General features: G+C 47.1%; 1 protein-coding gene across 3 annotated transcripts in view; it reads left to right on the forward strand.

Moving 5' to 3' along the window:
• Positions 1 to 27,377, forward strand: part of LOC133345633 (rho-related BTB domain-containing protein 2-like) — an 88,378-nt gene that overhangs the window by 14,961 nt on the left and 46,040 nt on the right. For all 3 annotated transcript variants that reach the window (XR_009755460.1, XM_061556567.1, XM_061556568.1), the window contains one exon: positions 26,885 to 27,074. Coding sequence is in view for 2 of the 3 variants with exons in the window: in XM_061556567.1 (XP_061412551.1) it covers positions 26,885 to 27,074 (190 nt within the window). In the remaining variant the exon portion in view is untranslated. The remainder of the gene's footprint in view (positions 1 to 26,884; positions 27,075 to 27,377) is intronic.

Below are 27,377 nucleotides of genomic sequence, written 5' to 3' on the forward strand. Positions count from 1 at the left end.
AGATCAAAGAATAGGAGTTGCATTTAGGTTATATAGACTCGCTTTGCGGTGCCGAGTTTGAGTCATATTATACCCAATTCACAGCCAGGTACTCACATGGGGAGTTTTTTGTTTTTTCTCACAATATTGTATTAAGCGACCTCCAATTATGTCAAGTGGGGTTCACAGATTGTTGGGCGAGTGGGTCTCGAAAGAGTGTTGCTCATACCGTCTGCCTTTAGAGCTCAGAAATAAACCACTTTCTTTCACGTGCGAATCAAATGCGGTAGTCGTACCGTCGTTTGTGTTTAGCCTGAGTAACCCTTAGGCATAACTGCCGCAGGCATTTTTCTTCTTTCGTACAGCAGCAAGGCTACAATTGTATGATTCATGTTACTCTTTGGTTCTTTCGGTGAAGTCACATAGAAAGAAAATAGATTAAATAATAATAGAATACGACTTTTCGATTGCAACACAAGCAACCATCATCAGGTAAGAATGATTGAGAAAACAAACATAGTAAACTTAGAACTATAATGCAATACAACACAGAGAGTCGGATAACACAACAGTCAACACCCTACCTGGTTGATTACGTTCTTCCAAAGATTGCTAAATTTGAGAGAGAGACAAAACATAGACACGGAGACACACAGACAAACACAAGCAGAGAGAGACTCACACAGAGACAGAGAAAGAGACACACAACATAGACAAACAGTTGTCTCTCTGTGCTTGTGTCTGTCTGTGTGTCTGTGTTTTGTCTCTCTCTCAAATTTAGCAATCTTTGGAAGAACGTAATCAACCAGGTAGGGTGTTGACTGTTGTGTTATCCGACTCTCGGTGTTGTATTGCATTATATTTATACATTTACTATGTTTGTTTTCTCATTCATTCTTACCTGATGATGGTTGCTTGTGTTGCAATCGAAACGTCGTATTCTATTATTTAATTTGTGAGGTCATCTTGAATTTGGCTGAAGTCTGATAAGGATTTGTGGATTGTAGAACATTACAACTCTCAATACATGTGTAATGGGTTCAATTTAGGCGCACACACTTCTTGGGAGGCAACACTCATTTATTAATTAACACAACGTTTACTCAACAGTTACTCTTCTGGCATCTTCACGAGGTGTCTTCATTCTTCTCAGGAACAGCCCTGCTCTGCCGGCTCCGCCCAGGCCACGCCTCACTTCCCAGGCCACGCCTCACTTCCCAGGCCACGCCTCACTTCCCCCACCTCTGGGAAGGTCCGGATCCCTCCAGCACGTGACCCCCCAGGCACCCCCTTGGGGCCCCCAGCCCTCGTACGGGCCAACACAGTAGTGACCGTTCTGTCACTACATCACCCCCCCCTGTATAAACACACAGCCGTCCCCGGCTGTAACACAACTGTGAACATCGAAAAGGTGTGCCTCCGAACCAGCAACATCAATAAATGACCGGCGACCGATAAGAAATACAATCACGTAATATATACAGAATCGACGAGGGTAAAAGGGAACCGCATAGAAAACGGGGAATTAACAACAAATATACATGAAAACCGGCTAACCCACTTACGCTCCATCACAGCCCCCCCACCGTTAGAATCACGCATGCAATGACAGTCACCCGTTAGCACCCCCCCGCCTTTCCGACGTGGCGTCACAACCAGTAGCACGCGTCGGCCATATCGGGGGGGAATTTCCATGTTACCACCCCACCGCCTTTCCGACGTGGCGTCACAACCAGTAGCACGCGTCGGCCATATCGGGGGGGGAATTTCCATGTTACCACCCCACCGCCTTTCCGACGCGGCGTCACAACCAGTAGCACACGTCGGCCATATCGGTGGGATTTTAACCCAGTCTCTCTCCAAGACTCGCATCGCAGCATATAGCTGTACCGACCGAGCTGAGACGACCCAGTCTCTCTCCCAGACTCGCATCGCAGCATATAGCTGTACCGACCGAGCTGAGACGACCCATCGTTCACTCACTGCACAACATGCACCCTAACAACTGAGGGAAACAGTCTCAACGTAACAGGCCAACTCCACCCGAACTTTACGAATCTCCAGCCCACTGTTTCAACGCGCCTCAGAGGGTCTCAACCTCCGAGCCGTCAGGTCAAGCCGTCAGCCATAGCATGACGGGACCACCCTCCCTGAGCCATGTGAGCGCACAGCCCACAAGTCTAGACAAGCCACAGAGTGTCTCGATCTCTGGGCTGTCAGGTCAAGCCGTCAGCCATTGCTTGACGGGACCACCCTCCCTGAGCCATGTGAGCGCACAGCCCACAAGGCTAGACAAGCCACAGAGTGTCTCGCTCTCCGGGCTGTCAGGTCAAGCCGTCAGCCATTGCATGACGGGACCACACACTCCGAGCCATGTGAGCACACAGCCCACTAGGCTAGACATGCCACGGAGTGTTTCAATCTCCGGGCTGTCAGGTCAAGCCGTCAGCCATTGCATGACGGGACCACACTCTCCGAGCCCTGTGAGCGCACAGCCCACTAGGCTAGACATACCACGGAGTGTTTCAATCTCCGGGCTGTCAGGTCAAGCCGTCAGCCATTGCATGACGGGACCACACTCTCCGAGCCCTGTGAGCGCACAGCCCACTAGGCTAGACATACCACGGAGTGTTTCAATCTCCGGGCTGTCAGGTCAAGCCGTCAGCCATTGCATGACGGGACCACAACGTTCATGTTAGACACGCAACACTCACTGGGCCATCCTGGTCAGGATCTGCGCCCCAAGATAAGTGACAGCCAGCACCACAATTCCAAATCCCTGGCAGCATGTCACCATCGCAATTTAACACCATCACAACACATACAATTTGAATTATGATCCCCCACAGAACTGATCCAATGCCGAACAGGTACGCACAATTTTTTTTTTGACGATCCCGAATATTCAATGGTCACAACAATACACCTCACATCCCGTATCCGTACACATCATCTCCGAGACTCGCATTGCAGCAATGCAGCTGTACCAACCGAGTGGAGAGAGCAACGCAATTTGACGGCAATTAACGGAAACGCACCCCCGATCTATGTAGAACACAAGGAGCATTCCCGCACAAAAGATATCATCTGTGCAACAACGGACAGGAACCAACCAGTGAGTTTGAAACAAACCGAACCTGTCATTTCAAAATCCCCTTCAACATTAACCATGGGACTCAGGGCATTCGAATTTTGAGAGCAAAAAAACTATACACAAACCCCAAGAATCGCCGAATTGATTAATACAGTATATGCAGTATACGAAGTTCGTACAGTCAATCATTTGGCACAATGCTCCATCCAGTCCCCACATGGCAACACACACAATCAATACTCCAGACAATCCGTACATAGTAAATAATCACAAGCAAGTACCCAACATTCCATACACTGTTAACAATTTCAAGCAAAGCTCCATACGGTCTGTACATTGGCAACAATGACGATCAAAGTTTCTGACAGTTACAAGTGACAATCACGAGCGAAACTCCATACAGTATACACAATAACAATGGCGATTTCGCAACACAACGATGTAACAACACGAGTCATTAACACGGCAACATACAGGATATCAACGGAGCTCGGGACACCAACAACGAATTAATCATTAACTACCCCCAGAAGATACCGATCTCGACGCCGTAATTAACAACAAACACTGGTCGCCGCGTCAATTTCTCACGCACACAACCGGACGAACACGTTCCGCAACCCAGCGAGTAAAAAAAACCCGCAATCGCAACCCGGCACACGCAAGATGGGTGAAGTTATTATTATTATTTTTATTGGGGCCGGGTGCTTGTCAAGTCACAACTCGCCTGGCAAACTGTGAATAGCGGAGGGCGGCAAGGTGGAGCACTGGAACGGCCCGAAGAATCTTTGATGGTGAACACGGCCTGCTCTTGCGAACCCATCCACCTCTCGCGCTCGAGCAGAAGGCTGGAACTCCCCCTCTGCAGGCGTTGATGTCGGCGGGAGCGGCATTTCGGCAGCAGGAGCGGTGTTTTGGCGGGAACAGCGCCCCGACCAGCCGCCGAAATGGCGGGAACGGCGTTTTGGCGGAAACAGCGCACCGACCAGCCGCCGAAATGGCGGGAACGGCGTTTTGGCGGGAACAGCGCCCCGACCAGCCGCCGAAATGGCGGGAACGGCGTTTTGGCGGGAACCGCGCCCCGACCAGCCGCCGAAATGGCGGGCCCACCGCGTGGCCCGCATGCCCGGGCCTCCCCCGCCAGCCACCGCAGCGACGATGGTGTCCTCTCGCCGCGGCTCCGTCGCTCCGTTCCCGATGGCGGCGAAGCAGCAGTGCGATGCAAGTCCCGCCGCTCCGCGTGCAGCGCCATCTCTCTCTCTCTGTCACCGGGGCTGCCATCCCCGGGGCTGTCCGAAGGACGGTCGTCACACCATCCCCGTCGTACGAAGACGTCCAGATGAGTTTTGTATTTGTTTTTCGTGTGCCCATTTTACTTCCCTAGGATAACACCTAGCAATATTTATTTTTCCACAACTTCTGACACCAAATGTAATGGGTTCAATTTAGGCGCACACACTTCTTGGGAGGCAACACTCATTTATTAATTAACACAACGTTTACTCAACAGTTACTCTTCTGGCATCTTCACGAGGTGTCTTCATTCTTCTCAGGAACAGCCCTGCTCTGCCTTCACACCACGCTTATATCTCGTCTCTCTGGCGTGGCCGGCTCCGCCCAGGCCACGCCTCACTTCCCAGGCCACGCCTCACTTCCCAGGCCACGCCTCACTTCCCCCACCTCTGGGAAGGTCCGGATCCCTCCAGCACGTGACCCCCCAGGCACCCCCTTGGGGCCCCCAGCCCTCGTACGGGCCAACACAGTAGTGACCGTTCTGTCACTACACATGTATCTCCATTTGTCTCTGCACTTAAATATACTGTACATAAAAAAGATCAACAGCCACTGGGGTTTTCAGACAAATGTTATCCAGCGGCATTTATTTTAAGCAAGCAAACTCTGAAACAGTTATGACCTTCAGGGTCTCGTCATCATCATCAGTCTATACTCTCTGGTTCATTCGGTAAAGTCACTTAGATAGAAAACAATAATAAAAGAAACACGACGTTTCAGTCGCAACACAAGCGGCCGTCTTCAGGTGAGAAGACGACCGCTATCTACGTGACTTTATCGAAAGAACCAGAGAGTATGAATTACTGCAGTCATGAAAGCTTCAATCAAGATTGAATCATCAGTCTAGCTTGCTAAAGAAATGCAGGTGGGTTGTCACGTGTCGTTGGTGAGTGTACCCCCATCTTCAAAGCTGAGTCCTCTTCAAGAATGAAAATTACTCTGTACCAAATTTGTTTTTATTATGTTACGTCAAGTACAGAATAAATTAGCAGATGTCGCCTATCTCTCAGCCCTGGTGGGCTTCATGTGGTGAACGTTTAAAGGAAGCACACATTTCAAAATCAATAAAAATTTATGTTTCGAGATAAATTTGCCCATTTTACTACAGTATGTATATGATGTAAAGTAGCCATTGAGGAATCACCGTAACATGCTGTAATTAACAAGAGCAAACCAGTGTGTGTCTTGCCTCAAATTCCAAATCAGAATTTTACCCAAAATTTAAATGTCAAATAATTTAATGGCATCTTCCTCATAACCATGTCTTAGTGAGCTGTATGTGGAAATAAGAGAGCATTTACTGTGTTTGAATAAAAGGCAACAATGAAATACTAGAATATAATTGTTGCTGACGTGATACCAAGAATACACATAACTGCCATATAGTATTCCGCTATCGGAATAAATAAATGCCTTAACCGAGAGAAAATATGTTTTTGTTGACAAGCCTTCGAGGTCAATGTTTAATATTATACTCTGATGGCCTGGTACGGGTGTGTACAATGTTCGATAGTGCCAGTTGTGCTTCATTGTGGACTCGGAACTGATTTTCGTGCCCTCAGCACCCAGTTGGTTACACAGGCCTCAGGTTGGATACACAATGGCTTACTGATGACAGTTTATACAATTGTTGTGCAAAAAAAAAATTGTCGCACGGTTTCCAACGGTAAAGTGTGAATTTTGCTCCTCTGTTGACTGAAGGCGATATCGTTTCCTTTCAGACGGCCTATTTTCTACGGACAATGATAGTCATGCAGCGCTGCTGTGCACTGTCGCGCTAATGTTGGTAAGCAGAATTATACGACCGTCATGGACTATATTTATGTATTATTTTATAGAGTGTAGGTAATCCACATGAGCACATACCTTACAATGAGGTTGAGAGTTAGAATCCAGATTGGGGTCAACACAACCCATCCCCCTGTCGTTGGTGAAATGAGTGGCAATTTGTGGAATATCAAAATTGGTCAGCCTATTACGTGACTGACCCCTTCCAAGGAAATTTGGAATTTCCACCACAGTCAGAGATGGGCACCATCTCATTACTCGATTGAGCAAGGAGGCAGTAACTTATTCTACAACTGCTGTCTATTTTGTTGTTTTTTATTTCTAAGCAGCAACCGTTTCTGTAATGTGTAGTACATTCTTGGGATGTGCTCCCAATTTTCAAATTCAATTGAAAATCAAGTCTAGATACAATATTTTGTACGATCAAAAGTATTTTATATTTTGGAAGCGACATAAGTTACGTGACAACGGTTCTGCATTTTTCCCGCCAGAAAAATTGTCATGTTGTACTTTCTTAAACTGTCGTAAAAATTTCTAAATGGGGAAATATGAAACTCATCCCTTCTGCATCCGTTGTAAATCAGCCTCTAAGCTTGCTTTAAAAATATCATGCTCCAACTGGGCCATGATATCTCCCGAAACGATGATCCGTTTTAAAATAGATTTCAGCTCAAATATGTGTTGCTATTAGAGATGTAAATTATAAAGTTACAGCCAATTTGATCAAAGGAAGTTAGCTAAAACTTAGGAGATAAAACACTAGCGCTTGGCTTTTACATTTTACTGGCCGCAATACGCACGTTTCATCTGGGCCTAGGGTTGGACTGCATTTCCATCTTAACCCTTTCCCGTTACAAGACATCTGCAAGATGCAGGGTGGGTGGTGTCCCGTTCACTGCTGAATCTCGGAACGCGCAAGTGGTTCAGGGTTAATTTTATTTCGAGAGGCATTGTTTAAGAGATTGTACTCACCACAGAGAACTGTAGCAACACGACCGCACTCTCTATGATAGCTGGCACCAAACTGTGCCACACGCCCTCCCGCACGGCCTTGTGGGAGCCTCCGCACCGATGAAGTTATTTTGTTTTACATTTTATTCCGGTTCTGCAATCGGAAGAAAAACTGAATGCCGTACATGTACGTCATCCGAACGGGAAAGGGTTAAACATTAAAAAACATATTTCTTAGGCTTCAGAATGTTTTGTTTTTGAGAACGTTAATTTGGAGCTGAGTGGGAGTGCTGCACACGTGGCATATTTTTCACGTTTGTTTTTCACTTTAACCTTGAAGGGTTTTGTGCAGCTGAACGAGCGCAAAGAGTCACGGCAGAATGCCTGCCGTGTGTGCGAGTAACCTTGTTGTGGAACGCTGCCATGAATAAGATCGACTAATCACGGAACTCGTTGTCTGTGCCCCCATACGGAAACAACAACAGCAGCAGCAGCTGCAGCAGGTTCACCTTCACAATGTCTCCCAGTGTAGACCAGGCACTTACCCAATCGGGTAAAAGTCATTTTAAGCAAATAGAGCATGTAATGAGGTTACTTTAAAGCCTCTCTAAAATGTTTGTGTTGCTTTTGTAATTGGGCTATAAATGGGTATTTCTCTCATTCCAAGCCGTAAAAATGTTTAATTTGCTGAATAATGTTTACTTGGTACTGTTTGCACCATGTCAATAATATTGCAAGCCACCATAATAAAAAAAAACCCAACATTACACCGTTCAGCCTTAGTCAAACCGTAACTTAATTGTGAAGTACATCTGAACAACAAGCGGTGGTGCTCATCTTCATTCGCTGACCAGATTTCCCTCGCTTTATGCGGGTTCGGTTTGTGCGATTTCAAAAATGTCACTCTGTGCCGTTTGAATTCACTCAGCATTCGGCTTTGTGGTCGAACGTGGGACAACATTGTGTTTGTGTGTACCAGTACTCGTTACTGGGCAGGCAGCTATCTCGTATGGATTCGCCTTGTGTTCCCTTGTTTTAGAATGCATCTACAACCGCATAGAGCGAGCAAAACCTGTACTGCACAGTGGTTAAGGTGCTGTAATGTTGCTGGGAAGAGACTGGTACTGTATTTTAATCTTTGGTCTACAAGTCCCCAACATTAATGTCCTGACGGAAGGAAATATAAATTAAGAAAGCTCCATCTTCTAAACAGGTTTTTCCAATACTTGCAGATTAAAGGGCGCCACATTGGCGAGATGTTAACTGCCTCGCCTGGTATGCAGGGGATTGTGGGTTTGATCCAGACCCTGCTTGTCTTGTCTTCAGCTATCCTCGATCCGAGGGTTGGCCGCACCATGGGCAATCCTTCGCCACTTGCGTGTTCTCTCCGTAGTTGTGTGGATTTTTTTCTGCGTCCTCGGGTTTTTTCCTCCACATTTAGAAACATGCTTTTAGATTATTTGGCTGCTATGAATTTCCACATGATATAAATCCACACGACCACGGGGAGAACATGCAAACCCCAAATATACAGGTGGCAGGGTCGGGATAGAACCCACGGTCTTCTGTATACCAGGCGAGGTAGTTAACATCTCGCCACCTGCGGCACCCATGCATGCACAAAGAGCCAAGCAATGTGGAAGCAGGTGTTCAAGCGGAGCAGATTGAATAAACTGATGCTGCTCTCGAGGAATTGAAGCTCGCCGTTTCTGAAGAGCGACGATTTTTTTGGAAATCGCCGTGCCAGAAGAATAGCGGTGTTAGTTCATCTATGGAGCATCGGCTGCAGCTGGCGTCCAATCACATTTCAGCCTCGTGGCGTTGGCTTAATCGAGGTCAGGAATTTGTGAACAGACAAAAAACCAAGGTCGATGAATTTATTACTGCGTTGATATCAGATTTGAATGCCGATCGTTGCCCACTCTTAACGTACATCGCCCGTTTTAATCGTAGCTCCGTATATAATCACCCGTTAGTTTTAGTCACCTTTGTCGGCCTGTTTTATTTTAACAATCGTGCCGTTTATTGCCGTGAAAGCCGCTCGCCCCCATTGCAACCCATTGCTTTTAAGCACAACCTTCCCAATGGGGTAATGTATACGAATGGATTTTCCTGTAAGGTTAAATCAAGGATGTAATTGATTGGCTGCCTGATGATAGTTGAGGGGTTTATTTTTCCCAATGGGAAGGTCACAGCAAAAGGGTGCGTTCGTATTTTCAGCCAAATTTGGCTACAATTTCCCATTGGCTGCCTGTGTAGTACGCTATTACGGTAGTCACTGGATTATAATACGCTTCGGAAATTAAGACGCACCCCAAAACTGTGCTCAGTGTCACAAATCTGCTAACGTACACGCGCACACACATATAATAGATTATGAGCCACAACCCATCACTTTTGCTTTACCATACAGGGGAAATTTTTATTTATCTCATAATTCGGAGAATGCAGTACCAATTATAAATTGCTGTACATGCGATAAAGCACCACATTTTGCGCTCAAGGGGGGTAGCCACAACTATTGATGTAACTGCCGTGCCCATGCTACTCACCACTATGATCATTTCCACAGGGGTGCCACGGTGGCGAGATGTTATCTGCCTCGCCTGGTATGCAGGAATCGTGGGTCCAGTCCCAACCCTGACGCCTGTATATTTGGAGTTTGCATGCTGTCCCCGTGTTGGCGTGTATTTTTTCTCCGCGCCCTCCGCTTTTTCCCTCCACATTTAGAAACGTGCGCTTAATAGTATTTGGCTGTTATAAATTTACACGTGATCAGCCATTTCGTTGAGCTTTCATTCGTGGCCAGGGTGCTTCTGAAAAAGAGCTATGTGGTTCAGTGGGGCTTATCTGCTAAAATAAAAAATTATAGTTTATAGTTTAGTTGGTCCTCATATTCTCACTTCATCGGTAGTAACAACCTCTGACTTAGCAGCCTGTTTGCAAAGTCATCCATTCATTAACTGCGCTGAATCCACTGATTTTCCTGAAAAGGCTGAACGTGTAGTCCTTTCACCTTTTAACACCAACAAAGAAGCTGGTTGCGGAGATGGAGCTGAGACATCAGCCTGTTTGCAGGTGCGAGATGAATTGTTGCATCCCGAGATTGGAATAGTGGCAATGGCTTGGGAGAGGTCTTTATTCAGCAGTGGATAGATCGTGGCTGACAATGATGATGATGATGAACTTGGTTTCATTAGCCAAGGTCAAGAGGTCATTGTAGCCGGTGTGGTTGATGCTGCCGCATATCACTATGATTTCATTTCTTCTGGTAGACCACCCTCCTGCTGTCGAGTGGACGATTGACCTCTGAGGTCTCCTCTCACAGTGCCTGTTCACCTGGCATGAGGTCTACGCCTTGCCAACTCGGGGACGCGATTCGATTCAACAATCTGTTCATATGCGTCCCGTTTTTATTTTCTCTTTTGCGCCGTTTCATTTGTACAGCGGTGTTGTTACTAGCCTAAATTTACGACCATTAACATATAATTCGCGTTACGCAAACATGTATTGCACTTTGTGCGCACGTATCGTTCGCCTACAAAAAAAATCAACGTTGATCAATTAATCAATGCGTCTTTCACTAATTTGGCACCCAGCCTTATCCGTCTGGTACAGACGCCCTACCCATCTGCACGCACGCCCTCCCCCATCCCTAAATATGGTCTGTTGGGCTTTCAATGTATTCTGCCATCTCCCCGTGGTGTTGTGTATCCTATTTATTTGACAGCATAGTGTATTTATATAGAAAGTAATTCCTTTTCAGCGGGGCTTAATTGCTCATGGAATATATTCCGAGGCCCCTAAACCCGCCTGTCACGCTCCCGACTGTCGAGGTTGAGTGGGTTGGAGCCGGGGTTGGCGGCAGAAGGGAAATATTTTCCAGGCCTCAGCCCTGGACTGCTCCGGCTCTGCTTTTCAGCCTCTTTCGCACCTTTGAGTTGTTCCCATAAATAATATCCCAAATGGAATTTTTGGCCATTAACAAAAAAACCCACACATGAATGTTAAACCATTCATTCATAACTCTTTCAACATGATGACAAAATATTCTCCCAAATGTGCTTTGTGAAAGAGATAATACATCTGTGTCAGCTTGTTTCCAATAAATCACATGAATGAATCGTAAGTATTTTAGTTTTCACTGATTCTCCTTTTCTAGTGCCTAGTCTCACAATAACAAACGTAAGAACATTTAATCGTTCATTGCTAACTATTCTATAATTTGATCTTCGAAATATATATTTTAATGCACATCTGTATTGTACCGGCTGACGAGCTTTGTCGGATTGTGGAACATGAAATACATTTGAGTTTTTGTAACAATCTCATTCGGCCACTGCTCCAGACCTCTGATTTGCACCCGCACCTCTGATTAGCACGGTTGGCTACGTACGGTGCGAAGGAAGTTCGACATACAAACAGGCTTCATTGTACACCCAGAGCAGCCTTGCAAAAATAAATTGTCCAACTTTTTTCACGAACAAACCAATGAATGCAAACTGCAGAATAGTCGAGGACATGACAGTTTAGTTGGCACAGTCATCCTTCGTAAAACATGTGTATCTGCACTGCCTACAGCCTGGGGTCATTCTAATTATACATGCATCTGGCTTTGGGATCAATTGGAATTTTTAACTTGATCCCCACTTCATAGTGCAGGTGTCCTCCGTTGATTCAAAGGTCGGCAGTCATGTTCCTCGACTCATCACGAGGACACCGATTTAAAATACTCACGCTTAGTGACTATTATTTTGATGTCATCTGCCCGCACCTACCCCACTCTTCTGCTCGCGTTCTTTCCTTCGGAGCAGCCGTCTGGAATGTGGAAAATAATTAACTGCCTGACTTTCCCATTGAGTGTGCTGCCAACACCGTTTTTATCTTTTCCGCGCCACTTTCGGCCCTCATTTATTCATCATCGGAACTCAGTGATAGATGGCGACAGCAAATTTGCCGGCAAAACGTGGTCCTCCATAAACATTCTATCGCACAAGTTTCGAATTTCATTCAGAGTTCAGATACATGTGTGCAGCATCGGAGACCCTTGAATGTCGCAGGGGGGGTTACGTTCTTGGAAAGTGCCACGAAAGCCAAAAATCACGATATTCAATTGCTTGGGCCTTACCTAAATAATGGGGTTTCGGCACACCGCAACCAGAGACATAATGATTGAAATAATGACTGTACTGTATGCCAAACGAACGAAAAGGAAAAATTATAATTTAAAGAAAAATGTAAAAACCCGATGCAAAAATGTTTTCCTAGACAATAACTCGTAGTATAAATATTGTACTTACCGATGATGATCCAAAGTGTGTGTGTGTGTTTGGCCGTGAGTGTGGAGCGGTAGTGCAACGGTTAGCGCCTTGTGCTACAAACTAGTGCTGAACGATTAATCGATTTCAAATTGAAATCGCAATTTGAAACATGCGATTAGCAAATGGCAAAGGCTGCGATTTTTTGCGATTTAAAAAGTCCTATTACTTTCTTATTGGAATTGTTTTATTATTATAACTTTATTTATTTAACTTAACAATTGTTCTATGTTTGATTTTCTATTTCAATTTTTTTTTATAAATACATGTTGGAAGCAATTCATATATTTTAAATTATCATCCTTGCATTAGAATATATAGAGCAGTTCATATTTTGAAGGTATCATGTGGTATTGCACCATCACGTTTTAAATATATTACACAGTGAATATTGAACTGAAGCTTGACTTCCAAAAATTTATTCGCAAATCAAATCACAATCGCACTATCTGTCAGAAAAATCGCAATTAGATATTTTCCCAAAATCGTTCAGCCCTACTACAAACCCGGCCACCCCAGTCCAATGACTGCTCACACCCAACACCAGGACCGATAATTAATTATCTGAATCGGTCCTGGGCCTCTGCTAGGTCGCCTCAGCCTCAAATGCTTGCCTGGTGCAATGTGCAAACATCTTCACTGGGCAGACAAAGGCGGCCGTGCGTGGTGCTGTCCAGCCACGCCCTCGAGTGCCGTGCCGGCCTTCATAGATGCAGAAATTGCCCCTACAGTCTGTTACAGGCTTCACGGGGGGGGGGGGGGGGGGAGGGGTCTTTGTCCGCTAGATGCTTGCACGGCAAAGGTTGAGGTGCCACTGACTGCCTCGCGTCCCCCGCCTGCCCGGCACCACGGTATCAGCCACATGACACCATCACTCGGGAGGGATACCTCCGTGTATACTCACGAAGGGCCAAAACTAAGCCCCGCGAGAACTAAACCGCTTTACAGAGAGAGGTTTCCCGCAATAGGTGGACCCCGCGAACGATAAACCCGCGCTATTCAAGGGTCTCCTGATTGTGTACAATTTCAGAATGAAAACTACAAAAGTCAGACATAGTTTGTCTTCACAAACTTTCATCTGGGCGCATTGTCCCGTAAGATATCTTCACTACAGCGGGGATATATCTGATTATTTATGTAATCGGTTGCTCTACTGATTTTCTCTGCCATTACTAATCAGACAACATGAAAATAGTTCCGGGGGAAAAAAAAGTCTCAGCCTCTTATTCCAAGTGTGCTGCTGGACGGGAGGTGATGGGGGAATTAGACGGGGCTTGGTGATGTCATCGGCATCATTAGCCGTGCCACGATGGACGTGGCTTGTAGGGGGTTTCCCACCTTCAGGAGGCAGGATGTTGGGGTGGCCACTATTTTGAAAGCGGCCCGAGTAATCAACATCGGAGTAGTTTATATAGCTGATTGTACCTTAACATTAATGCCAAAGACCCCTGCTACAGTCGCTCACTGGATAGCCATCGGACGAAGACGGCTACCGCTTCTGCGGCCCTCTGGAATGCTCTCCCTTCCGATATTAGGAAGACACTGGGGCTAGGCACTTTTAAATCTAGATTGAAAACTCATTTCTTTGGAACTGCTTTTTGTGTTTCATTTGTTGTCCTTCCCCCACACCTCCGATGATCAGGGTTAGCTACATACGGTGCAAAAGAAGTTTAACATACGTACATACATACATACGTGCTACACCCCTAAATGCCTGTAATATTGTCCCATGGTTGTTTGCAAGCTATTTGGCTGCGGATCTTGAACGTAACTTTCCCTTCCCAGTCTCGGTCTGGGCCCTCTGTGCTGTGCCTTTGAACATTAAGCTGCGGGAAATAACGGACGCTCTTTTCCCCCAGAGCAGTGAGGTCACCAATTCCACATCATGAATCGGCAGGACAGCATCTGTGTAAAGTGTACGGTAATCTTGAGACCATCTTATGTTTCTTCCGAATGGCCTTCACTGTGCTGCGGTCAAACACTTGACCGGTGCGGTGAAATACGGTCAATCAACTTGGACGGTGTAGGGAGACCCTCATCCAGCAGTGGATTCACAAAGGGGCTGAACTTTACGGTATTGTATGGTGGGATTGTTGAGTCTAGGAGGATTATGGTTTTGGGCTCGGGCAACATGTAAGTGAAAGGTGACGATGTAACGTTCACGATTTTGATGTAACGCTTTGGGGTGGTGAGGTGTGCGTTTGTGTGGCGTTCTTTTTTTTATCTTCCTGCAGATGACTGCGGAGCCGCTCGTCCATCCGTTGTTAAACAATCTGTTGATTTATCGCGCGTCCTAAGCACTAACAGCTGCTCAGTCATCCTGCAATTCAATCCGCCGATTTCCAGCAGACTTAGCGGCGAAGGAGTTAAAGGTTTTGATTGGTTTCTTTTAAATTCCAGCTGTCTGCCGAGCAGACAAGGTCACAGTGACATCAGCGCCGTGTGCACCAGCATAGAAAATTCAGGCACGTCGCCGTCGCAACGACATGCGCAGATACGACACCGTATTTTGCACACGTTGTGACGTTGTGACGTTCACTCTCCCGTGAATCTAGTGACATTACAGCTCGAGATATATATGCTATTGTCGCTTCTCTTAATGAATGGCAATACCTCGCCGATCTCGTCGAGTGAGCATAAACCATCACGCGAACTCCGGTCCTCATCACCGCATCGCGCGATTTCAGATGCGCTTCTGCAGCCGTCTGGAACGCTCCTCCTTCCGATATCAGGAAGCCACTTGGAGCTGTGCACTTTTAAATCATCCAGATTGAAAACTCGTTTCTTTCGAGCTGCTTTTTTCGTGTGGAAGTTTGTTGTCCTTCCCCCGCACCTCCGGTGAGCACGATTGGCTACGCACGGTGCAAAAGAAAGTTCAACATATACGTACAATTACGGTGCTATTCCGCTGTGGTCGGGCATGACCTATGGTGGATATGCTGGGACGGCCAGTGCGCTTGGAACAAAAACACAAGCAGCAGTGACCTCCGCACAGGTAAACGCGTTCACAGATGCCGCTGTTGGGATGTTCAGAAATCTGAATATGTATACTGGAGGAATCCGATGAGCTATAAAGCTCTTTGTCACAGATGTCCAGTAGGTTTCACAGATGTCAGAAGCGCTGGCAAGATTGTGCGGGGCGTGCTATATTTGTTTTCAAAGCCAGCTCTCTACGGACAGAAAGTGATAAATGGGTTTGTTGTTGACGGGATGCGTAGCAAGCAATTGTGTGCAGAGATGGGGGGCATTGTTGTTGTGCTGAGCGTTCTGCGATGCCAAGGAACTGTGAGGTCAGCAGCAGCTGAAGCCTCTTAAGAGCCCTGCCCGAGTGGAATTTCTGTTGAATATAGTCGACGCACAGACCTTTAATGGGGTGGAGTTCTGCCTACTCATTGGCTGTGCGTGCACAGATACAGCGTGCACACCGTGTACAACATGTGCTTGTGTAGAGGGGAGCGGTAGCGCGCTGCGCTACAAGCCCAGGCAGCCGGGTTCAATTCCTGTTCACGGCCAACACCGGTGACGATTATCTGAACCGATCCTGGGCCTCTCTTAGGTCGACCCAGCCTCAAATGAGTACCTGGTGTGGTGTGCAAACATCGCCACTGTATGTATTTCGAACTTCTTTCGCACCGTACGTAGCCATCCGTGCTAATCGTGGCGCTGGCCACCCACCCCCTTCGTGTAGTGTTACGGATATACGGGGGATCTTTGTCTCTGCGTGGAGGGTACTGTATAGGCCATTGTGTAGGCCACTGTGTAGGTCACTGTGTAGGCCACTGTGTAGGTCACTGTGTAGGCCACCGTGTAGGCCACTGCATAGGTCACCGTGTAGGTCACTGCATAGGTCACTGTGTAGGCCACCGTGTAGGCCACTGTATAGGTCACTGTGTAGGCCACCGTGTAGGCCACTGTATAGGTCACTGTGTAGGCCACTGTGTAGGTCACTGTATAGGTCACCGTGTAGGCCACCGTGTAGGCCACTGTATAGGCCACTGTGTAGACCACTGTGTAGGTCACTGTATAGGCCACTGTATAGGCCACTGTATAGGCCACTGTGTAGGCCACTGTGTAGGTCACTGTGTAGGCCACTGTATAGGCCACTGTGTAGACCACTGTATAGGCCACTGTGTAGGCCACTGTATAGGCCACTGTGTAGGCCACTGTATAGGCCACTGTGTAGGTCACTGTGTAGGTCACTGTATAGGCCACTGTGTAGGTCACTGTGTAGGCCACTGTATAGGCCACTGTGTAGGCCACTGTATAGGCCACTGTGTAGGCCACTGTATAGGCCACTGTGTAGGCCACTGTGTAGGCCACTGTGTAGGTCACTGTGTAGGCCACTGTGTAGGCCACTGTGTAGGCCACTGTATAGGCCACTGTATAGGCCACTGTGTAGGTCACTGTGTAGGCCACTGTGTAGGCCACTGTATAGGTCACTGTGTAGGTCACTGTGTAGGCCACTGTGTAGGCCACTGTGTAGGCCACTGTATAGGCCACTGTGTAGGCCACTGTATAGGCCACTGTGTAGGCCACTGTATAGGCCACTGTGTAGGCCACTGTATAGGCCACTGTGTAGGCCACTGTGTAGGCCACTGTGTAGGCCACTGTGTAGGCCACTGTATAGGCCACTGTGTAGGCCACTGTGTAGGCCACTGTGTAGGCCACTGTGTAGGCCACTGTGTAGGCCACTGTGTAGGTCACTGTGTAGGCCACCGTGTAGGTCACTGTATAGGTCACCGTGTAGGCCACTGTGTAGGTCACTGTGTAGGCCACTGTGTAGGTCACTGTATAGGTCACCGTGTAGCCCACTGTGTAGGCCACTGTGTAGGCCACTGTGTAGGTCACTGTATAGGCCACTGTGTAGGTCACTGTGTAGGTCACTGTGTAGGCCACTGTGTAGGTCACTGTATAGGTCACTGTGTAGGCCACTGTGTAGGCCACTGTGTAGGCCACTGTGTAGGTCACTGTATAGGCCACTGTGTAGGTCACTGTGTAGGTCACTGTGTAGGCCACTGTGTAGGTCACTGTGTAGGTCACTGTGTAGGTCACTGTATAGGCCACTGTGTAGGTCACTGTGTAGGTCACTGTGTAGGCCACTGTGTAGGTCACTGTGTAGGTCACTGTGTAGGCCACTGTGTAGCCCACTGTGTAGGTCACTGTGTAGGCCACTGTGTAGGCCACTGTGTAGGCCACTGTGTAGGCCACTGTGTAGGCCACTGTATAGGCCACTGTGTAGGCCACTGTGTAGGCCACTGTGTAGGCCACTGTGTAGGCCACTGTGTAGGCCACTGTGTAGGTCACTGTGTAGGCCACCGTGTAGGTCACTGTATAGGTCACCGTGTAGGCCACTGTGTAGGTCACTGTGTAGGCCACTGTGTAGGTCACTGTATAGGTCACCGTGTAGCCCACTGTGTAGGCCACTGTGTAGGCCACTGTGTAGGTCACTGTATAGGCCACTGTGTAGGTCACTGTGTAGGTCACTGTGTAGGCCACTGTGTAGGTCACTGTATAGGTCACTGTGTAGGCCACTGTGTAGGCCACTGTGTAGGCCACTGTGTAGGTCACTGTATAGGCCACTGTGTAGGTCACTGTGTAGGTCACTGTGTAGGCCACTGTGTAGGTCACTGTGTAGGTCACTGTGTAGGCCACTGTGTAGCCCACTGTGTAGGTCACTGTGTAGGCCACTGTGTAGGCCACTGTATAGGCCACTGTGTGGGTCATTGTGTAAGCGGACTCGAGCGGAGTTTGGTCTGTTCGTGATGTGCGGGTCTCGTTTGTTGTGTCCATGGCCCACTCGGCGTTGTTTATGAATGCCGTTGTTTGGTCTGCGACTGTTTCCCGACCTGGTGATTATCTCGGGACGGTGAAACCTTTGATCTGGCGCATCGAGGTGCACCGCGTATGGGATGCGCGCTATAAATAAATAATCAATGATGGACGTACATTTTTTATCGCAAGTATGTCTGCATTTAAAACATAGGGAAGAATTGTGCTACCTTGTCATAAAATGCGATGAAGTAGTATTTTAGATCGCTAGCACGTTTGAGAAGGAAACGTCGCGTTTGTCCGAGTCAGAGATTGCACGCAACTCCCAGAGATACATAGATTCACAGATGTACGAAGTGACACATTAAAGACAAGCCACAGTTCACTGACGCCCACGGGACTTCTGCGGAGGACAAGAACATTAGGTGCGTGCAGGCTCCCCCTACTTTTGTCCCTTAGGGGCCGTCCATAAATGACGTCACGCAATTTTGGACGATTTTCGACCCCCCTCCTCCTTCGTCACACGGCGTCACAAAAAGTCAGACGCCTCCTCAAATATGACGTCACAAAGCTCTGCCCCCCCCCCCCCAAAAAAAACCATTCTTCAAATCGCTTTAAACTATTGTCATTGTAGTGGGTATTTAATGTGGCGCTGTACTCTGATGTTGTAGGAGAAAACATTTATTTGAAAGTGTATTTAATTAAGTAGAATGTGTTGTCTATACTGTATTTAAAGTTGCGTATTGCTATCTGACGTCACATTTCTTACCCCCCCCCCCTCGTCACACATCGTCACAAATGTCTGACCCCCCCCCCCCCTAGGTGCGTGACGTCATTTATGGACGGCCCCCTATCCCTTATTTTTCCCTCCCTATATAATAAACGACGCCCTCCCGCTCCTCATAGTCCCCACGTGTGTGGGGCAGTGAGCCCAATCCCCCCCCCGTCTATGGACCCAGGAGTATTGAGGCCGGACTGAGGCCTGCGGGGTTGTTATACCCCCGTACCAGCCCCCCCCCCCCCCCCCCCCCCCCCTGGTGCGGTCTGTGCCTTGTACAGAGACTCCTCTACTTACGAACGAGTTACGTTCCAGATGTTTGTTCGTTAGTCGATTTGTTCGTAAGTCCAACTTCACTCGATTCCAAACGTGTTGTACGGCGTGTACACTAAACATGGGGAATGGATTTAAAAGTTGTATAATCTCCTGTAAATGTAGATGCCACTGGTTCTTCACGTTCTGCAGATGTAGATGCCACCACCGCCATCTATTGCGCAGCAGTTGAACTTACGACTCTCGGTCCGAACAGGCAACAGGACATACGGACAGGTTTGTTCGTATCTCTGAAAGTTCGTAAGTAGAGGAGTCCCCGTACCATGTTATTGAACTCTGGGGGCTTTCTCAGTCATCAAATGAATAGTTTGCAGTATTGTGCCTGCCGAATATATTGTGTGCGCATCTCAATTGTTCTATTCGATGAGTTCAATAGACTGTGTTGGTTGTCTGGGTTGGTGATGGGGGTGGGAGAGGGGGGGATGAGGGATGACCTTGTCCGGGAATCTAACTCATAGCACAGTGCATTCACCACGGCTTCACCGATCCATCCCACACGTTCATAACGTTGGTGTTGAAAAGAGATAATGACTATTAATGGGTTAAGTCAACATTGTTTGTTTTGTATATAACATGAAGGGGTTATGGACATTCTAGCCGATGACTAAGTGGAAAAGTATCACAGCTTAAGCACAAGCACTCATCTCGGTTAGTGGCCCTGTACCACCCGCGAATAATCCACATTAACACGATGGGGGCCAGTTCATCCATGGGGCAAGGACAGCTCCCTACCTGCACAGCGCTGTGTTTATCGACCCCAGTGGGATGAGAAACGGAGTTGACCCTTGACTGGGATTTGAAAGCGGAACCTTCTGCTGCGTAGGTGTTCGCGATTGCGCACTGCGCTACGAACCCGGTTTACCGAGTTCGATTCCTGCTCATGGCCAACACCAGCGACAATTATCTGAATCGGTTCTAGGCCTCCCCTAGGTTGCCTCAGCCTCAAATGAGTACCTGGTGCGATGTGTAAACATTGCCACTGGGGAGACAAGGACGGCAGGCCGTGGTGCTGGCCACCCACCGTCGCGTGTGCCTTGCCGGTCTTCATAGGTGCTAATCGCTAACAGCACTTGCCCCAAAAGTTTGTTGAAGCTATACGGGAAATATTTGTCTTTGTCTTTGCTGTGTCGCTCGCTAATATGTTTTCCGCGTCGTACCTCGTGTTTTTTTTTGGCACGATGTCCAACACATCGCTCCGTGTGCCTGGAGCACCAATCTGGAACTGAACTTGATTTAGAAATTGACAATTTACTTCCTGAAAAAAATTCCAGTACATCGAGCAAAATGTCAGACATCATGCTGAACAACACGCGGTCCGAACCAAGAACACATCAGAGAGCTTAACCTTCTAAATTTTTCTCGTACAGTAGTTATCTGTAATCCATCCCTCAAGCCTTCTTGGTTAAGTTCTACAATCATTTAGCGTAGTTAATTTGCAGTGGTTGTTTCGACAATGGCATCAGCGAATCTGCGATGGTTCGTAGCATTGGCGAGGCTATTCACAGCGATATTACGTTATATATTTTTCAACAACTGGAATGTAAATATAAGGGCATGAGCATACATCGAAAACGTATTTATTATTTTAACATATTTAATAACACGCAACAGCACATTTGCACCAATTGCTAGTGTCACCCGTATTGAAACACTCATGCGTTCTTGTCGGGACATCACTAAAGGTCGCGTGGGTCAACAGAGGTCGACGGGAAAAAAAAATGCGACGCCAATGCTGTCACATTTGTGGCGGACTGATAAATAAAGGTGAACATACATTGAGCGCATGTCACAACGATTAGAATTCATGTGTGTGGGCATATTAGGCTCGCAATTAGACTCCTCCATTGTGCCTGGCCAAGCGCAGTGTACCGTACTCGTGGCAATTACGTCTCGTTAGGGTGCCATACTTGCGTTGAGTTACAGTGGTGACCACATTAAAAGCTCCGGCAAAAAAACTCTGAACAAGAACCCGCATCTAACGAGCTCGCTTTGGGGCCCTCGGCAAAGGTTTGCGTCCGGCACAGAGAAGGCCACGTTTGGTGGCTTGTGAATACATCATCATCGTGTAACAGTCCTCCATAGGGACCGTCCATAAATGACGTCACGCGATTGTGGACGATTTTTGACCCCCCCCCCCCCCCCCGTCGTCACACGGCGTCACAAAAAGTCAGAACCCCCCTCAAATATGACGTCACGAAGCTCTGCCCCCCCCAAATAATAATAAAACATGCTACAAATCGCTTTAAACTATTGTCATTGTAGTGCGTATTTAATGTGGCGCGGCAATCTGATGTTGTAGGAGAAAACATTTATTTAAAAATAGAATTAATTAAGTAGATTTTGTTGTCTATATTTATTTAAAGTTGCGCATTTTGATGTGACGTCACATTTCTCAAACCCCCCCTTGTCACACATCGTCACAAATGTCTGACCCCCTCCCCTAGGTGCGTGACGTCATTTATGGACGGCCCCATAATGCATGCCTGTCAACCCCTTCTCAGTGCCTACCTTATTCCAGACCAATTCAGACCTTATTTGTCACCTTATAAATTGACGATCATCTTACAAAATCCCATCACAAGCGAGAAACAATTTCCCTGTACAAGAAATGGGTAGACCGTATGGGGATGACAACTCTGATAATGACCCCCCCCCCCCCAACAACATGAGCATTCCCCTACCCCAGGGGTCGGCAACCTACGGCTCTGGAGCCGCATGCGGCTCTTTACGGGCTGCTTCTTGACGATATGTACGTATGTACAGTATGCATTGCGGCTCTTTAAATACTGAATTTTGTACCGAATTGGAAAGAAATGGCTCTTCTTGTTATTTTGGTTGCCGACCCCTGCCCTACCCTCTATACCCACTGACGTCAATCCCTGCAACGAGTTGGCCGGGAGTAGGCGAGCGGTGGGGCAGTGGTTAGCGCTACACTGCGCTACGAACCTGCTGACCCAGGTTCAATTCCTGCTCACGGCAAACACCGGTGAAGATTATCTGAACCGGTCCTGGGCCTCCTCTAGGTCGACTCAGCCTCAAAAGAGTACCTGGTGCGGTGTGTAGAAAACATCGCCACTGGAGAGACAAAGACTGCCGGGCGTGGTGTTGGCCACCCACCCCCTCGTGTGCCGTGCTGGCTTTCATAGGTGTCCGCTAACAGCACTTGCACCCAACAGTCTGTTAAGGCTACACGGGGGATCTTTGTCTTTGTGGCTGGAGATGAGGGGAGGGAATAGGATAAGAGGACCGTGGGGATAGGAGGGGAGGGACGAGAGGAGAGAGCTGTGGATGAAGGAGGGAGCTGTGTGTGGAATAAAAGTACTGGAACAGCTACAATCGTGTGCACGAGACACTTAGTATTACAGAGCTATGAGATGGCACCGGGATTGCAGTACAGCAAGTTGGATGCTGACCTATATCTTTAGATCTTTGACGAGAGTGTCGAGGTGATGTTCCGGGTTCTCCAGTTTTCTCTCACATCCACGAATATTGTAACACCCATGTTGTACTTTCATTGGCCGTGCACCTCAAGCTCTTAATACGCTTTTCCAGAAAAGCGTATTCAAGGAAACATTACACGGCTAACATACACGGGCCAGCAAGCACGACGCACACCGAACGCAGTGTGCAGTCGACTTTCATTCAGCACGTTGCGTTTTTTTCTCGGGAAGTATTTAATTAGCGACGGTCACGGCAGCGATTGCGTCCGGCACTCGGCAGGGGTAGCAGCAGCAGCCTCCGAGGCCGGCGTGAGGCCCACGGGGCTCGCCTCGTGGCGGTGCCTGTGGTGGGCACGCCACAGTCCCGCAGGGCTGGGACGCCGAGCCGCTGTTTTGGGTAAAACAAAGATTTGGGAGAGCCTTCAATGAATGTAGTTTGTTTTCAGTGGGGTAAGTCTCTCGTAGCAACATAACCCAGGTCTCAGTACGTTATGTGATATGCATACCTGTCAACTCCTGATTGGTGACTATCTTATTACAGACCAATTCAGACCTCATTGGTCACGCCGTGCCCCTTATACATCTGAACGTGCATCCTACAGTCCCATCACAAGGGAGAAACACAAACAAATAGACAATTTTTTTTGCCCGTATTGAAACGGCTGTATGCCGTATGGCCCTGAAAGCTCAATTCCCCTGTACAAGAATACGGGTAAACTGTGTGTGTTGACAGCTATTATGGGTACGTGCCCACTTGCCCACGAGTCAATGTCAGTCGTACGTTTCGCGTTGCTGTTTAAAATGTACAAACACCGACCATGCCAGTGCACGGCACACGAGCCTGGTGCAAAATAAATCCTATTAGACAATACTAATTCGATGGGTAATCAATACATTTAGCTGAACGATGAGTGAAGAATTCAATCTATTGTGTGAGCAAGCATGGCAACTGGATAGGTTGGTAAGGAAAACAGCACCACCTAAGCTCGCTGGAAAGATTTTTGATAATAATTTTTAATATCTGTCAAGTTCATTTCTAGTTGTAAGCACGTGACACGCCTGTCATACAGCGACTTGGAATTACTGTTGTTGTGTTTGAGATGCTCAGGAGCTGGGAAATTACGTGCTTCTTATATAGTCTGTACAGCAAGTAGGTCGGTGGAATTAGGGGCCGTCTATAAATGACGTCACGCGATTTTGGACGATTTTTTACCCCCCCCCCCCCCTAGTCACACGGCGTCACAAAAAGTCAGACCCCCCCCTCCCTCAAATATGACGTCACAAAAAATATAAAAAATGCTTCAAATCGCTTTAAGCTATTGTAATTGTAGTGCGTATTTAATGTGGCGCTGCACTCTGATGTTGTAGGAGAAAACATTTATTAAAAAGTATATTTAATTAAGTAGAACGTGTTGTCTATATTTATTTAAAGTTGCGCATTTTGTTGTGACGTCACATTTCTCAACCCCCCCCCCCCCTTCGTCACACATCGTCACAAATGTCTGACCCCCCCCCCCCCTAGGTGCGTGACGTTATTTATGGACGGCCCCTTATACATTTTTGCCGTTTCCCAAAATGTTATCCTGATCGGTGCCATGAAGAATCCGTTCAGATTTCTTGCAGAGCAGTAGCATCCTTTGTGTTCGTGAAAGCAGATACCACAGAGCTAGCTCTGAGATCCCTTCAAGAGACCTCTGTTTTTGACACTTGGGGCAGCAATTTCCCCAGTGGTCCTGCCAGATGAGATGAATGTTCGTAGCATGACAGTCAAATCGATTTTTTTTTTATACCAAGAGGTAGAATTTTGCCATATTAATTGCAGAACCAAATTGAATGTGATGATATTCTTGGTTCTTTCGGTAACGTCACGTAGATATAAAATAAAATAAAAGGTAATACAATTATATAAAAAGGAAAATAATAAAAGCAAAAAAACCCACAGGTGGGTTTATTTATTTAATTTAATTTGATTTAATTTAATTTTCTTTTATTTTTATTGTATTTTCTATCTACGTGACTTTACCGAAAGAACCAAAACTATGAATTCCTGCAGTCGCGAAAGTTTTAAGTCAAAATTAAATGTGATGATTTGTCGTGTGCACATTCATTGGTTTCCTGGCGCCGAGACCATGAACTCGTTAAAGTTGAGAATGCGGTTTAACCAAAGGTCGCTGTCCTGATTGAGACCGAGGATCTCCGCGGCACGAGCTCAGCGCTCTGACCTCTGAGCCACCCATGAGCATGGCACGCACAGCGTTGCATGCGACACATTGTGAATAATCCCCGTGAGCATCCGTGAACCCCTTTTGTCTTTTTATCTCAGTCTGTCATGGTTTATTTACACACGCAGCAACAGCCCTACACGCGGAAGCCTATCAGCTGGAGCAGATGGTCTGTCGCTATAATATGGGGTTGACTCACTGCCATGTCCAACGGTTTTTGGCATTTGACATCCAAAAATTCGGAAAATTTACCGATTATGCCGTCACACGAGTACAATGATGCCATGGCTCGTTAAATTGTAGAGTTGAGTGTACACCGGTAATTTTTTTGTTTTGTATGTTTATAATTGTTGTCAATAATTTTGCGATATCACATTTATTTGCAATACTGTCAACGTATGAATGCAGAGAAAATGCCAATTCTCATGACTCGGGAATTGGAGGATGACAGCACAGCCCGATTTCAATATCTGTTGATTCAATAAGCCTGCCTTAACGCAACCACATAACAGATGACTACAGCGCGTTTACTGAAAGAATGTACAGTATTAACAGATGTGTGTGTATATTCTTGTTATGTTATCCTTAATGGCTCGTTACATCACGTGAATTGAAAAGCCAGTCTTTGATGGCCAGACTTTCACCTGGCTACACCTGAGATTGCTGAGAACTAGGATTAGTTCTGTGGTCACAAGTTGATATTTTTTACTCAAGTATCAGTGATGCTGGCTCAGTATTGTGACCCGCATTCAATTCGGGGATATTTAGCCACCACAAGCACCAGAGTTATTGATTTGCAGGAATTAAAGTCACTGGCTTAGAATTTAAGGATGCAACCACCCCGAGGAAATAGCGTGTTGTGTGTTCTGTTATAAAATGTAAATAAATAGTAAGGAGTTATTGTCGTTGTATGTATGTATGTATGTGTATGTATGTTGAAGTTATTTCGCATTGTACGTAGCCAACCGTGCTAATCGGAGGTGTGGGGAGAACAATTTGCAGGGAATTTGAACAATTTGCAGGGAATTTGAACAATTTGCAGGGAATTTGAACAATTTGCAGGGAATTTGAACAATTTGCAGGGAATTTGAACAATTTGCAGGGAATTTGAACAATTTGCAGGGAATTTGAACAATTTGCAGGGAATTTGAACAATTTGCAGGGAATTTGAACAATTTGCAGGGATTCTTTCAATGTTGGAAAACTTGGACCGTGACGTTGGCACACAAATGGCCCACTCTTGCGAATGACGTCACGGTATCTCGAACAACCACTGTGTATTTCTGCTTTTAAAACACCCATAGAAATATCCCGGGCAGCTATATTATCAATAGTCTTTGAAGGAAAAATTATCATATTAGCATTCCCAAAGATTAATGAGTTTACAAGAATATATTTGACACACACAACCAAACTTGATAACTTTCAATATTTGACAGTAATCTGGACCACAGAAATGTGCAATTTCCATCCAAATGGAGATGAGTGCCACCCCACTGCTGATGTGGCAGTGAGACACTTTGCACTTCACACAGCGCACTAGGAATTAACGACAATGCTGGCAAGCACCACGAAACCGGGGTCACACATTACAGATCAACAACTATTCGTGGGCAAAGTAGCATTGTTCGACAATCCTGATAAAGGGCATTCGGCACATTCTCCAAGGCTCGACGAAGGAAACTCTGGAAGGAGAGGATGCTGGGCAAAGAAGCCAAGGGACAGAAAAAGAAAACTGCTGCATGGCAAACTTGAAGGAAGGGGTGCGACTGTACAGTGAAACGAAGAAGAAAGCCCAAGATCGGGCAGACGATCGAGGGAGCTTGAGCCAAAGACCTGCCAGTTGGCGGTGGCATAAAGGTGACGTTCAAAGTCATTCACATTACTATTGTTCGTTTTGCTGCATCGGTTTGTTTCAGAGGACCCATGATGGACTACGAACGTCCCAACGTTGAGACCATCAAGTGCGTGCTGGTGGGGGACAACGCCGTGGGCAAGACGCGCCTCATCTGCGCGCGGGCCTGCAACGCGACGCTCACGCAGTACCAGCTGCTGGCCACGCACGTGCCCACCGTCTGGGCCATCGACCACTACCGCGTGTGCCAGGAGGTGAGCCGCCGCACCACGCGGACAACGCTCACTCGATGTTCGTCACGCTAACCTCCGATTAGCACGGTTGGCAACGCACAAAGATCCCCCGTATAGCTTTAACTGACTGTTGGGGCAAGTGCTATTAGCGAGAGCCTATGAAGGCCTGCACGGCACACGAGGGGGTGGGTGGCCAGCACCACGCCAGGTCACCTTCGTCTCCCTAGTGGCGATGTTTACACATCGCACCAGAAACTCATTTGAGGCTGAGTCAACCTAGGGGAGGCCCAGGACCGGTTCAGATAATCGTCACAGGTGTTGGCC

This window comes from Lethenteron reissneri, chromosome 22, assembly GCF_015708825.2.
Source record: "Lethenteron reissneri isolate LAM-NWPU_2019-01 chromosome 22, ASM1570882v1, whole genome shotgun sequence".
Taxonomy (NCBI): Eukaryota; Metazoa; Chordata; class Hyperoartia; order Petromyzontiformes; family Petromyzontidae; genus Lethenteron; species Lethenteron reissneri.